The sequence below is a fragment of the Sesamum indicum genome, linkage group LG13, assembly GCF_000512975.1.
Source record: "Sesamum indicum cultivar Zhongzhi No. 13 linkage group LG13, S_indicum_v1.0, whole genome shotgun sequence".
Taxonomy (NCBI): domain Eukaryota; kingdom Viridiplantae; phylum Streptophyta; class Magnoliopsida; order Lamiales; family Pedaliaceae; genus Sesamum; species Sesamum indicum.
Window position 1 is genome coordinate 4,382,040 of NC_026157.1, and position 15,529 is coordinate 4,397,568.

General features: G+C 32.5%; 4 protein-coding genes across 4 annotated transcripts in view; 1 reads left to right on the top strand and 3 right to left on the bottom strand.

Moving 5' to 3' along the window:
* Positions 1-2,267, bottom strand: LOC105176437 (14-3-3-like protein 16R). The gene is made up of 4 exons (XM_011099235.2): positions 1,657-2,267; positions 806-928; positions 408-524; positions 1-331 (listed from the first exon to the last, which is right to left on the bottom strand). The coding sequence occupies exons 1-4, from the start codon at positions 2,131-2,133 to the stop codon at positions 281-283; spliced, it is 768 nt and encodes a 255-aa protein (XP_011097537.1). The 5' UTR covers positions 2,134-2,267; the 3' UTR covers positions 1-280.
* On the top strand, positions 3,461-5,990 carry LOC105176438 (40S ribosomal protein S6). The gene is made up of 6 exons (XM_011099236.2): positions 3,461-3,604; positions 3,725-3,789; positions 4,844-4,901; positions 5,013-5,121; positions 5,202-5,474; positions 5,600-5,990. The coding sequence occupies exons 1-6, from the start codon at positions 3,599-3,601 to the stop codon at positions 5,833-5,835; spliced, it is 747 nt and encodes a 248-aa protein (XP_011097538.1). The 5' UTR covers positions 3,461-3,598; the 3' UTR covers positions 5,836-5,990.
* Positions 6,118-8,489, bottom strand: LOC105176439 (peroxidase 17). The gene is made up of 3 exons (XM_011099237.2): positions 8,172-8,489; positions 7,886-8,077; positions 6,118-6,888 (listed from the first exon to the last, which is right to left on the bottom strand). Exons 1-3 carry the CDS (start codon positions 8,376-8,378, stop codon positions 6,289-6,291), a joined length of 999 nt encoding a protein of 332 aa, XP_011097539.1. The 5' UTR covers positions 8,379-8,489; the 3' UTR covers positions 6,118-6,288.
* LOC105176440 (ras-related protein Rab11D-like) overlaps positions 13,685-15,529 on the bottom strand; it is a 2,775-nt gene continuing 930 nt past the window's right edge. Inside the window, exon 2 of the mRNA XM_011099238.2 lies at positions 13,685-14,358. Within this exon, the coding sequence (XP_011097540.1) occupies positions 13,911-14,358 (448 nt within the window). The 3' untranslated portion in view covers positions 13,685-13,910. The remainder of the gene's footprint in view (positions 14,359-15,529) is intronic.

Below are 15,529 nucleotides of genomic sequence, written 5' to 3' on the forward strand. Positions count from 1 at the left end.
TTTTAAAGGATAATACAAAATCATTGCAGCATTCTTGGAGATAAATAGACATGGAAGTATAACCAAACTTTGGCACAAGATATTAGTCTTCTGGTAAGAAATGAAAGATGAGAAATCACAGAGAGATGGGAAGATAAGGACATCTAAAATTGGAAGTCACCAAAGAAGTTGACTATCAACCTAAGTACATCATGCTACAAGCAGCAATTCTTGATTCTGGAAAAGTAGAATACTATAGAGAGAACAGCAGAACACCCAAATCCTAAACCACTAAAATTTACTACTCGTTGTCGGGCTTAGGTGCTTCCTTTATCTCCTCAGAATTATCATCCTGCAAAGAATAATGAACATTATCTCAGTCCTAGAACATTGCCGGAAGTAATCAATAAAGGAAGAACTGAACATGCCTGCATGTCGGAAGTCCACAAAGTAAGGTTGTCACGGAGAAGCTGCATGATAAGAGTGCTATCCTTGTATGATTCCTCTCCAAGAGTGTCCAGCTCAGCAATTGCTTCATCAAAAGCCTTGAAAAGTCCAAGTAAACATTAGCCCAAGTAGACAGTTTTTCAATCAACTGAAAGATACCCAATTTGATATTGAACTAAACGAGTGATGTAGGTCCTTCAAATATTTCAAATAAGTTTCCCGTCCCTTGATAATAAAGAAAAATATTCCCCATCCCCACAGACCATGCCAAAGACAATAAAGGTGCTTAAAACTCTGATACAATATGGTTTGCAAAGTTTGTTTTCTAGTTAATAAAATAAACAGAGATAAAGATAAGAAGGTTGATTTTCAGGCTTACCTGTTTGGCAAGATTACAAGCACGGTCAGGAGAATTCAAAATCTCATAGTAAAAGACTGAGAAATTGAGTGCCAGGCCAAGACGGATTGGGTGAGTTGGGGCCAGCTCAGCATTAGCAATATCCTGCAGACGCCAAAAATAAACTAAGTTAGAAACTAATAAATATTTGCAGAACAAGGAACTCATGACTTTCACTGATTTTGAAATTGGGGAACAAGGTGTTACAGATAAACAGAAAATAAATTAATAGATACAGGTTGAAAACTAACTCCAAGTAAGATATAGCTATAACAGTTAATCACAACAGGAATCAAGGAACACCAAATTCACTGCATCAAATTGCTAGACATGAGATCTAGAAAATGCACATGAGGAAGATATACATCCTAAAAACATAAAATTAGGAAACGGTTGCAAAGTACTTTAACCTATTAGATTGCATCTAAACAAAAATAAAAAAATAAAAAAATAAAAAAGAAAAAGGAAGAAGAAGAAGAAAGACGTAGAACCTCTCTAACGTACTCATAACCAACTTCAGAGTTCAGACGATTACCAAACAACAATAGAGAACAAATCAAAGTAATTTCACTAAAAGTTGTCACACTCCACCAACATTTTTCATAAACTTTAGCAGAGTAACAGAAGATACTTGTTAACAGAGCAGTCTCCATCAGTTTTAACTCCAAATGACAATAACACACATACTAAAACATAAAATCCCCCTGATCCCCTGCATAACTCGTTGTGCATTCTCTCCAGATAGATCTTAAAATACATAAACAAACAAATATCACAAACGCGGAAAAGCGAAAAGGAAAATCAGGAAAATAACTAGTCAACTCGAAACGAACCTGAGCAGACTTGTACGCGGAGAGAGTATTCTCGGCGGCCTCCTTTCGCTCAGCTCCAGTCTTAAACTCCGCCAAATAGCGATGATAATCACCCTTCATCTTCAAGTAGAAGACCTTGGAGTCACCATTGGATGCGGATCCGATAAGCTTCGTGTCAAGAAGCTTCAAAATGCCGTCACAAATGGAAGAGAGCTCCGACTCGATCTTGGATCTGTAGCTTTTGATGGCAGACACGTGGCTCTCGTTGCCGCGGCTCTCCTCCTTCTGCTCGATCGAAGAAATGATCCTCCAGGACGCGCGCCGGGCACCGATGACGTTCTTGTAGGCCACGGAGAGGAGGTTCCGTTCCTCAACGGAAAGTTCGTCTCCGTCAACGGCGCCGACGACCTTCTCCATGAACTCAACCATCTCCTCGTAGCGCTCGGCCTGCTCGGCCAGCTTGGCCATGTACACGTTCTCCTCGCGTGGGGACGCCATTCAGATTTAGGGAGGAGGGATTTTGATTTTTAGAAAGAGAAAGGGAGAGGGAAAGCGAGAGAGAGAGAAAGAGAGAGCTTTTATGTTTAGAGAGAGAAGGAGTGCGAGAAAGTGAGGAAATAACGGAGGGGGCGGTTTTTAGATTCGGTTTCTGCTTATTTTTCTTTTTCTTTATAATTTTAGAACAAAAGTATCTTCATCGCAATTTGGGTGTATGTGGCTTGGGCTGGGCCATACTGCTCACTGGGCCGTAGGCCCATTTAGAGGACAGGTTCGAGGCTTAATTATTTTTATTATAAAAATATATTTAAAATAATTAATATAATATTAATAATGCAAGTTGCGGTCAGACTCCTCAAATATATGTTTTTTTTTTTAATTTTTGGCTCAAAGTCGCGGACTGAAACGCGACTCCACATTTTTTCTTCTTTTTTTTTATTTTTTTTTATATTATGTTGAAAACAATAAATTATAAAATATTATAAAATAAATTTAAAGTTATTATTTATAATTAATAATAACTTTAAATTTATAAATAAACATAACAAATAAATATAATTTATATAAAAAATTAAAAAAAAAAAGAAAAAATGTGGAGTCATGGACCGAGCTCCGAGCCAGAAATAAAATTTTTTTTTGGTAGAGTCACAATCACAAACCGCGACTTGCATTATTAAAATTATATTAATTATTTATAATATATTTTTATACTTTTTTTATAATAAAAAAATAATTAAGCCACAGGTTGGATATCTCAAAAATCATGTACAAAATTCTATTTGTTTTCCATTTTCATTTTAGGCAAATATTTTTGGGTAAATTAAAACAGACTTATCTGGTTTCCCATAATTAAAATTATCCTCTTATTATTTTAAAAAAAATTATGTATACTGCATGGTATTAACAATCATTTAACAAATATTATATCTCGAAATCAATTATGCTGTGGTCAAGTCAATCTGGCATGTATAAGAATTGTAATTGAATTAGTCCCAAGAAAATCTCAAAACAAAAATAAATAATTAAATACAAAAATGAATTATTTATATGGAATTGATGTGACTCATGCATGAGTTATCATGTGCTCCATTAACCGTAGACATACCAAATAAATATATATAATATGTGTTAAATAAGTGGATTGGAATGGAAATTTTAATTTGATTCATCCCAAAGTTAATATTTGTTTACTAAGTCCAAATTTCTTGATATTTATATCAAAGTTAATATATATTGAGAACCTTGAATTGGGCTTTGATCCGGTAATGGGAATGGCCAATCCGCCCAATCTATAAAAGCACTAAATGGGCCGGGCTAGAAACCCTATACACGTATTTCCATAGCCGCAGTACCCATTATATGAACGGCGCTAAAGCTAACTCCAAAAGCCTAATTTCGTAACAGAGGCTGAGCGTTTAAGATCACTACTTCGCATTTTTGCTGCCTCCTCTGCGATCCATCGAGGATGAAGGTTACTCTCGCTCTCGGACTCTCTCTCTCTCTCTCGCTCTCGGACACACGTACACTCTTGAATGCTGTCAGTTATTTTTGTCAATTGGAAATTGATTTGAAGTTTTTGGTTTTTGTGTAGTTCAACATTGCAAATCCGACCACTGGCTGCCAGAAGAAGCTCGAGATTGACGATGACCAGAAACTGTACGTTTCCCTCGTTCCTTGCTTTGGTTGTTGTTTTCATTGTTATTTATTGCTTTGATATTAGGCTATTTGGGGAATAATGTGCAAAGATTTTGGTTAATGTATATGACTATATGTGGTTATTTCTCATTGTTATATACTTTTGATAACGATAACATACGGTACAATGTGTTATCGTGGTGGAATGGTGAAATTATTTGAAGTTTGATTTGGTATTTGCTGATGGAATCGAATTGCAATTTGCAAACTATGAGTAGGTAAAAAGTGAGTGAGGTCAGCAGTATATTTTAATGTGAAATGTTTTACATTACAACCCCCTGCAGATAATTTTTAGCACCCTCTGTAATACTCCGTTGGTGCTTGCTCAAATGTAAGAGGTTTTCCGATCTTTTGTTATTTTTGCCATTTACAAGGGAACTGTGGTGTAAGGTTGGATAATAGGCAAAAATTGGAAATGCTTGCAGTTACATGGTTTCATGTTGTTTGGTTGGATAATAGGCAAAAAATAGAATTCTGCCTTTTATAAGGGGAATGTGATTGGTGATTGTGTTTTCTATTGTATAATATATGGTTTCATGTTCGTAAAATTACACTAGACTTCCTCTTTTTGCTGCACAAGTGCTTGTGCTCCTACGTTTGGGGTAGCATGAGTTTAGTGTTGCTCCCAGACACCAGGTCCTGGCAGCACAGGTTTGGGTCCTTTACTAAGTCACTGCCTGTTTGATTTCTCCTGATTTAGGATTAATAAACCATACTAACTATGCTTATACTACGAGAAATTGGTTTATATATGCTCCTGCTGCTTTTAATTGCATTAGTACCAGTAGCTTGCTATTCTTTAGGCAGCTGATTTAGTCTTTAGCCAGTAAATTGCTATAGGTTTCAACACTTTAGGTTCTAGTTCTACTGGTTTTTGTTTTCTTTCTGTAATTAGTTTTTCCATTTCTCCTTATTTTAGCATTTGTCAATCTATATACTAACAAAGCTTGTACAATACTAACTCTTCTAATGTAGTGAGAACTTGGCTTATCTTATATTTTTCTTTCAATTGCAGCCGTGTTTTCTGGGACAAGAGGATCTCTCAGGAGGTCAGCGGAGATGCATTGGGTGAGGTACGCCTCTTCTTTTAAAGGACTATTACTTTGTTAAGTGCTGCCAATGATTTAGCACTAGATATGTTATTATGTCTATTTTAACATGTTCCCATCTAATTGATATTTCAGGAGTTCAAAGGCTATGTTTTCAAGATTATGGGAGGTTGTGACAAGCAAGGTTTCCCCATGAAGCAGGGTGTGCTGACACCTGGTCGTGTGAGACTTCTGCTGCACAGAGGTGTGTAGAATTGTTTATCGATTATTACAATAGTTATTGATATTTAGTAACTGAGTAGAGCTGGATATTTTTTTGAACAGGGACCCCTTGCTTCCGTGGTTATGGTAGGAGAAATGGAGAGCGCCGAAGGAAGTCCGTTCGTGGATGCATTGTTAGCCCTGATCTCTCCGTTTTAAATTTGGTGATTGTTAAGAAGGGTGAGAATGATCTTCCTGGCCTAACTGATATCGAGAAGCCAAGGATGAGAGGTCCAAAGAGGGCTTCAAAGATCCGCAAGCTCTTCAACCTTTCCAAGGAAGATGATGTAAGGAAGTATGTCAACACATACCGCAGAACATTCACCACCAAATCTGGTGAGTCATTATTCTTGATTTGTTAGCAACAGTAACAATGATACGCAGACTGCTTATCCAAGATATCAATTTCCAACATTTTGATATTTACTTTAGTTGTGACCTATATCTATGTACGGCGACAGGCAAGAAAGTCAGCAAAGCTCCTAAGATCCAGAGGCTTGTGACTCCACTGACATTGCAAAGGAAGAGAGCAAGAATTGCTGAAAAGAAGAAGAGAATTGCCAAGGCCAAGTCAGAGGCTGCTGAGTACCAGAAGCTTCTTGCAACCCGCTTGAAGGAACAGAGGGAAAGGCGTAGTGAGAGCTTGGCCAAGAAGAGGTCCAGACTCTCTGCCGCCTCAAAACCGGTTGCTGCTTAAGTACACTTTTAGGCCTCAATCCTTTTTCTGGATTGTCTATTTCATTGCTGGGAACCATTTGAGTTGAGATAATTTTGACTGTTTTTAGTTAAGAATGTTCATTAAACTCTTCCTGACTTACTATTTTGTTTTCGATAAAAGATTTTGAGATGTTATTTGAGTTCTTCAACTTCATCACTCTGCGTAAGACATTTCCAGATCATTTTCTAGCCTTCTGCGTGAATGATTTGTTTTCAGCTTTCTGTAGATGAATATTGAACATAAGCTATAGTGCTTACCAACTGAAATCTTAAGGTATAAGATATTTTCATAGACCTTTTACATCATATTATTGACATAGATTGATTAAAACTTGTTCAATCACCTATCTACAAGCAGATGCCCATAAATTTTCTCCATATATTATCATAGTTTAATTTACCTATGTTTCCAATACTAACACCAATTGTCTATTCAACGTCCAGTCTCCAGCAGCACCTCTGGCCATCGGCTATTAACCACCCTGCAGTTCCTCCTGATCTCTCCTGGGAGCCCCGACTGCAAATCCCCCAACTTAACCATCCCTTCAACAAATGCTCTAAAGAACTTAGTCTGATTCTTGCTGAACATCATCACATACTCTCTAGTCTCAGGAGACGTAAACAACGTTTGATCAGAATTCAAGAATCCCCGCCCGTTCACCAAGTCTTTGTAGTACTGATTGTCGAATCTCTCCGGTGTTGCATCCAGGTCTCCTGTGACTTCTTCGTCCCCCCCAAGTGGGCAGAGCTTATTTAGCTTCTCCCTATATCTGGGCTCGATGGTGGGGTCCGGTCGGCCGGAGCCCGACTGGTTGTACAGCCTGAAGACTATAGAGAAGCACCTTGCTTTGCCTATGGAGTGGGAGCCTGAAAGTGCAACTAAGTCTTTGATAGTAAGATTGAATTTGCTGAAGAGGTTTGTGAGGTAAGTTGCATTGGCTCTTGGGCTTGGCATTATGTCATTTGAAGCTTCTTGGCTGGCTGACAGGCTATCTTTCCTTCCTAGTTTCACTTCCCAGTTTGGTCCTCCACTCTGGTTCAACGAAGCACATAATAAGATTGTGGAAAATAAACAAATAAAAAAAATAAAAAATAAAAAGAAAAAAGAAACATCCCTTCTTTCTTAGGCTACAAAGGTAGAGGAAATATACCAGCCCATGTATTCTTTTATGCCTTTGTGTAATATCTTCTGTTATACACTTCAAACAAATCTTTACAAATTAGGTTTGGCATAATTGAATTAATTATAGAGCAAGTTTGATATACTTATCATATAATTTATCATTTTTTTTAAACTTTAAATCAATTACACGATAACTATATTATACTTGCATATAACTGATACAGATCCGAAAACAATAGATTTGTGTTGGAATTTCCCACACGTCAAACAAGATGCTTGTGTCCATGAGGGTTGTGATGAAAACATTACGACAAAATCTACTTATAAATAACAATGTGACCATAGCCTTAACTGTAAAGCTGGATTGAATTTCAATTTTTTTTGCGTTTCTTGTTCCATTTTACATATACGTGCTATATGTATAAATATTATGTCATTATTTATTTAAGAAATTTTTTATACAGATAGTGTATATATGTAAAGTGGAATAAACGATGCATAAGGAATTACAATAAGAAATTGAATTGGAAAGCCTCAAGAAACCTATACAGTGTTTGGATTTATGTTTTGAAAATTTTATTTTGGTGTTTTGGAGATAAAGAGAGAACAATAGAGATAAATAAGTGTGTGTTAGTGATACATGGTATGTTTAGATTTGTGTTTTTAGGTAATTTAAAATATTTAAAATAAATGGTGTAGGTTTGATGTTCGAATGTGGGAGAAAAAAATTGCGGTTCATTGTCAAATCATCTCTTTTTTATATATAAATATGTATACATAAATATTGTATTTTTAACAGACAAAATAGTAGTGACCAAAAAAAAAAAAAAAAAAGAAGGGAAGAAAAAGGTGACAAAATAAAAAACAAACAAACACACACGGACGAAGGTGAGAAAATGAAGCTCACCAGAAGAACAGCATCTCTGGCAGCCATGATCACAACATCAGCACAAGAGACAACTCCCGGACAGGCCCTCTCCACTGCTTCCTTAGCCTCATCAATAACTTCATATGATCTCAACGAATCTACATTCGACAACGCTGATTTCTCTCCCACCATCGTCGCCGTGTCGTCCAGCAACAACGAACCATCACACCCCTGCCCCAAAACCCAAAAAAATATCAACAAAATCCCAACAAAAGAATCAACGCAAACTAGAATTACGTTTTTTTTTCTTTGTTCTTGATTTTACGTTGACTAAGCAATCATGGAACTGCAACCGCATGACGGACGCAGCGCTTCTGGTTTCTCTTGCCATGGCCCGCCGGAGGACATCCCGGACGATGGATTCGGCTTCCGGGCAAGTTTCAGAGTAGAATTCCGGACGGAGAGGCGGCGGTGCTGCGGCGGCGATGGTGGAGCTGAGGAGGAGGGAGAGGAGGAGTGTGGTGGGGGGCATTATTTTCAGCAGTGTTTTGTGGATGCGTCACTGAAATGGCACAGAAAAGGTGTTGAATTCTTATATGTGCTTTTTGAGTTCTTTTGTACGTAGTGGGAAAGTTGGGGTTATTTTGCAGTTTAGATTCTTTATTTTAAATTAATACTTCATTTCATTAATGAAATATTCTTTTTTGAAATACAAAATATAGTTTGTATTTAAATATTTCAACCAGAGAAATTTTGAGTCCAAAATATTTTAATGGGAATTTTTATTGTTATTTTTTATATAAATTTTGTTTAGTTAACAAGGGATATTTACATTTGCACCCCTAATATATGATCTATTTGCATTAACTATCCATCTTTTGCATAATTATAGAAATCACCCCAACAACCAAAAAGCAGGGATCGTCTGTATAATGATTTGAATATTCTTAAGGGATATATATCTATAATTTTTCGAAAATAACATGGTTTGTTTGTATAAATAATGTTAATGTTCTGGTGGGCGTATGTGTAATGTTCTAAAAGATAAGAATAATTTATGTAAATAAACTAAAAATTATGGGATATAGATGCAATTATCCCTAATTAATACTGGGTGGGGGCAAAAAGCACAAAGCTATGGATTTTCTTATCACTTTTGTATTATATATTAGTGTTACATTAATAAGTGATTGATACGTGTTCTTTTTTAAATTTAAAAATATATTTAAATTAAATTAAAATTTAACACGAATTCAAATACAGTAATACATAAATATAATATTTGTACGAAATACAAAAATGTGTGATAGAAGATCCTAGACCAATGGGAAGAATGTGAAACTAAAATTGAGAAAGAGGAGGTGGTTGTGGGAGGATAGGGTGCATGTTGGGGGTGATGATGAAATGCAAATGTGGATGATGGGGATTTTGTCATGTTATTCCCTGCTTTTTCAACCAACTTGCCCCACCTTTTTTCTTCTACTGTCATCCATTATTGAACTCTAACTCAGAGACTTTGGTCTTCAATTTATGCATTGAAAATTGACAACACCACCCATTGTGGTTAACTGACAAAGTATAAAGTTTTATAAAGTTGAGATGGTAAGTTGACATAAAAAAAAAATAGATGTCAAAATGTAAAAACAGTTATAATTTGAATAGCAAAATATAATTAACTCTATAAAATATTATTTAAATTGATTATAGATATATTGATTATTATAATCAATTCACATTAAAATTAAAAATAAAATAAAATTCATAAGGTATATGTGGAACGCAAACACGGTACCTACTAGTTTAGCTCACATATATCTTTTTAGGATCGTGAAAACTGTTCTAATATTACATTTAAGTTTAATGGCCGTGGATCTAATTTTTAGTAATTTCTTACTATTTTAATTTGACATGAAACAGTTGATAGGTAATATTTTATTATAACTTATACAAAATTATCTTGGTAAAAATCGATTTTAAATAAGCGTCCCAACAACATAAATTTTGTATCTTACAATTACTTCTTTTCATACTTTCTACGTACGTTCACAATTTGAAGGGGTCCAAAAACAAAAGAAAGATACAAAGCAGTTCTTAACAATCCTTCCTCTACTTTTTACTTTTATGGTACATTGCGATGAGTTTTCTTTCAAATTTGGTATAATTATGAATATTTCATCATTATTTAAAAAAGTATAAATACTCATATTTTTCTTTAGAAAAGATTATTTAATTTTTTGAATGGAGGTTTAGAATTGTAAATTTTACCCTTATTATATTTTAAAAAAAAATAAAAAAAAATTGAATGGACGAAATTAAAAATTTTAAAAAGTTATAAAAAAACTATCCACCCAAAATTTTCTAAAAAATAAGTAAAATTATAATTTATAGTTTACAAGGGTATTTTGGTTATTTTCATAAAAAATGAATGAAAACCGAACGTAAAACTAAAGAAATAGGCTAATTATTGATAGATATTAAAATTAAAAGATATTGATAATTTTTTTAAAAAATAAAAAGTAATTTATAATTATAATAAATTTCAAAAGAGGTTATCGTAATTTTTGTTTGATTTAATTTATTTATTTTGTAAATGCATTCCCCCAATTGAGTATGAAAGCTGCGTTTCCCTACTTTTTCAGCTTGAAAGGCGTTTTGTACTTTGCCTTCACTTTCTTCAGTTCCAGAGATATTTCAGTGGCTAAAAAGGGTACAATTTCCGTTTCTCTTATGTGGTCCACATTTCTCATTTGCGCCCTGCGTTCCACACGATAACAATTTTTATTTTATATTATCAAAAATATTATTTTTTTGAGAAAACCTCAAATAAAAAAAAAATATTCTCTTATTCAAATTAAATCGGAAAATAAATTTAAAAGATATTATAAATGTCAACTTGAATTTGAAATGAGATATATTTTTTATATTTATATAAAAATCTGAACCCATTAGAATTATTTGAAATTAATTTGGTATCGACTGTTATCATTATTTTAATGAGTCGTATTTATTAATTTTAATTTATATTATCATAAAAATTATTTTTTATATTTTCTAATAAACGTATTAAAATAAAAATCTCTTTATCCAATTTACATTAAAAAAAATAAATTAAAAAAGTAATAAATTAAGATAGTACTACAGATTATGTCAACATGAATTCAGGTGGGGTATACATTTTCTTCGAGATTTTAAAGTTATTCACTAAAAACCGAACTTGGCAAAATAATTTTAAATATATAATTTAAAATATTAAGAATAAAATTTACCCGATAAGTAAATAAGTCAAAAAATCTTTAAAGATAAATAAACTGGACAAAGACATTTATATATACGTAGCACAAATATAGCATAAATTATTGTCAATTATATTAAATTATAAATACCAACTTAATCATATTTATATGATTATCAATTCACTCACAAAAATTATTAATTTAAATGAATCCGACGTCTAATTGAGTCAATAACATTTGAATAGATTAATATAAATTTTATGATTTAAAGAATATATAAATTTATTAATTTAAAAATCTTATTTTATTTATCATTGATATTAGATACTATAATTTTTGCGATAGGACCTCTCAAACAAAATCAATAATAATTACGTACGCATAAAAAAATCATGACAAAATAGTCATAAATATAATAAAATAAAAAATTACTCAAAGGATAGAAAGAAAAAAATTATACTTTTTTTTAATTAAAAAAGAACTTCACGAGAAAATATATAAGAATATTATAGGGTATCTATTAATTAATATTAGGACAAAACCTAGTTTTGAAAGGTGTGAAAGATTTTTTATTTAAAATTACTTAAAACTCATAAAAATAATTGATCTAAAATTTGAAAGACTATTTTTTGCAGATTAAGTGGATAATTTTCTTTATAATTTTTTAGTCTTTTCCATCCACCTTCCCTGATTTTTTTTATAATTTTTATTTAAAAAAAATAACAAGGGCAAAATTGATAATTTCAGGCCCTCCATTCGAGAATTATATAATTTCATCAACCATCAAGAGTATTAATAATATTTAAAATAATAAAAAAAAAATTATAATTATGCTAAATATCAAGGGAGCTTGTTGTAATTTACACTAAAATAAAATTGTGGAATTAATATTGGTGATGGCAAGTGGAGCGGGCGCCTCAATCCATACGGGTTTGGAAAAGACCTTGGATCTTCACATTATATATATTTTTTCCTTTTAACCATCCTCTGCTTCATATTTTTCTCTTACTTTACTTTTTCATATTTATTATAATTTATTTTTTTAACAATATTTTTTCTTATCATCTCACATTAAAATTTTTTTATATGTACGTGGGAACTGCGTGCACAAAAAATTAGCTCTTAAAAAAAAAAAAGATGGTTTTCTATTTTAGATTATTAGGACGTGAAAAACCCGTTTCTCTATAGCAATGGTGCGTTTTCTATTTTTGAAGTGAAAGAGATGAAATATAGTTATTTTTTTTTTAAAAATCATTTTATTTAGGGTAAATTACAACGAATTCTCTTTAAATTTGACATAATTATAAATACCCTCTTGTTGTTTGAAAATTCCCAATACTCCACTTATTTTAATGACCGTCTAATATTTAGCTCAATCCTTAGTCTTCTTTAGATTTTCATTCATTTTTTACAGTGAGCTGACTAAAAATGCCCTTGTGGACTATGAATTATAATTTTATTTATTTATTTTTAAAATTTTTTGAATATTTTATGAACTAAGTGGAACGTTTTTTTTTTAAATAATTTTTCAAATTTTTCCATCTATTTTTTTTTAAAAAATAAAAAAATTCAATAAGGACAAAGTTGATAGTTCCACACCATCCATCTAAGAATTACATAATTTCATCAAGTATCAGAAATATATTATATATTTTTAAAAAACGAAAAGTATTTGTATTTATGTCAAACCTAACGGATGACATTGTAATTTACCCTTTTATTTATTGTCAAAGTAATGAGATTACTTGTACGCATAAAAGTATATATTTATGGGTAATGTAGCAACCTTTCACCAAAAATAAAAAGTTTTCCAAAAACTTGATGTTGGATGTGTTTTCATATTAACTTTACCAACAAAATTGTGGAAACTTGCAATTGATTTAATGCTTATTTTTCTTATATACTCACCAAATGACATAGAGCATATTTGGAGTATTTTGTACTTCTTAACAAATAAATACCTTACTTATGCACATTCAAATGTGGAGTGCAAACTACTTATTAACATAAATATGTGTGTCTTTTCAAATATTTTTGCATTGATTATCAAGGGCCAATAATAATAATTAGTAAAAGTGACACATTTTATGTACGTGTATAATTTTTAAACATGAATCAAAATGAAATATTTATTATAAATTATATTATTAGTTTTTGTAGTTTAGAAAAGAGAACTTAAGTATACCAATTAAGGTAATAAATTAATATAAATATTTTGATTTATAAAAAAATTGGCAAATAAAGATAATAAATAATGTAGGAAAATTAAATAAATTGCATGAAAGAATATAACCACCAAAAGGTTTTTATGAAAAACCATGATAAATGAAGAAGTTAAAAATTAATCAATTAATTAATCTAACATTTTTAAAATAAATGACATATCAAAATTAAGTGAGATACCAAAAAAGTTATCTCACTTTATATATAGTATAAATAATAATAAGTAACTAATTAGGTCAGATTGGGCCAGATATCCAACTCCAATAAGTTAAAGGTAAATATGAAGGAATTTTTAGCTGAATTTTCAAAATTCAAGAGGTTTTATGCATTTAATCCCGTTAGAACCTTAACAAGGATAAAATAAAGAGGGACAAGAGACAGATTAATATAAATAAACAAAGAGATTACAAAGAGAAAACATAGATGATGAAATTAATGAATTTTAGTTTCTTCTGTTTCTTCGAATCGAAACCACAACACAAATCTTCACCTTTTAACCCAGAAAACTGCAAGAATCGATTTACAACTGAATACACCACTTGTTCAAAGAATTACCACCAGCATCCTAGTACACTAGATCCATAAATTCAAATCTATGTTGAAAGAAATCAAGATGATCTACAGCACATCCTGTTCTTTTCTGGGATTACTTGGGCTGGGCCAGGTACCAGGATTTTCTTACCAGCTAAAGAAGCAGGGTTGCCGTTTGCTTGATCTTCTCCCGCCGCAAGATTTTTCCTGTTCACGATGTTAAAGATCTCTGTCAAGACCGTCAAGAATGCCTCCTCGACGTTTGTTGCTTCCAACGCCGAAGTCTCTAAGAAGAACAACCCTTCCTTTTGAGCAAATTCCTTGGCATCCTCGGTGGGCACAGCTCGCTGGTCTCCAAGATCAGTTTTGTTTCCGATGAGAATTATTACAATGTTTTTGTCCGCATGAGCACGCAACTCGTCTAACCAACGGGGTATGTGGTCAAAGGTCGTACGTTTTGTTATGTCATAAACCAACATTGCCCCCACGGCGCCTCTGTAATATGCACTAGTGACAGCTCTATATCTGTTTTTTGAGAATAGTGATTTACAATAAGTCAAAAAAACCCAGAAAGTAAGGAACAAATACATACAGAACATGTGGTATAGCCTCATGATCCAAGCCAAATTTAGAAAAACCTACAGATCGAAATATTTACCAACTTATATTAACTCCTATCTGAAAAATAAATTATGGGAAACTAAGAAAGTAACACAAGCTATGAATTCAATTTACAACAAGAAAGAAGCCCAACTATTTCATGGCGTGATTTATCCGGTCATTCATGTTGTCATCGCCCATTCAACAATAAACATCCTTATCCATTGAGTAATATTCAAGTTTTTGTTACATAAATTACAATATATTTCATTAGAACATCGAAACATTCAAGGAAAATAGAATTCAAGTTATGGAAAACATGACATTGTTGGTGTATGAGTCAAAAATCCATGACCATGATACCAAAAAAAAAAAAATCCTACAGATTTTACTTTATTAAGCATGATAAAGAAAAATGACCAAGAGAGACCCTGTTTGAGAAAATTGCTTCAGAATAATGTCTATTCGATGAAATTTAAGGGAGGCCACAAAAACTGTGGTGCGATGACAACAGCATATATATGCCAGAGACAGTGAAAAGGAAATGAAATTAGTGCTCACTGTACTTGGAAATTGAGAAAATTTACTCCCTTGTGCCAATATATTGCTAATCCCACTTTGGTAAATCTCCATTAAATTCCAATTGAGCTAACTATCATAGAGAAACAATAGTACCAAGAAATATTCAAGTAGGCTTGGTGTTATCACTTCATAAAATTAGTTGAATGGACCGTATTTGATTTGGTATCAACAATAATCTGTTCACCACAAAACTTGAGAATCAAGTCTGAGTTCCGCATCTGGCAAACTAAATTTTTGCTTCATCACCCGAAATTTATGCCATAAATCTAGTTTTAACTATAATCACAAGAATGATAAACAAACCAAACAAGTAAAACATAAAACTCCTCATGACAGTTAATCAAACAGCTCGACCGACCCTTGATCTGATAGGGGCGTAAACTCAGCCAAATGAAGCACTATCCAAGATTGAGTTGAATATTGATCAAGCTTAAAATGGATTTTGAATTTAGTTTCCTTACTACTGAGTTGAACTTTAATCAAGACTAACACGAATCAAACTTCTATTCTTTAA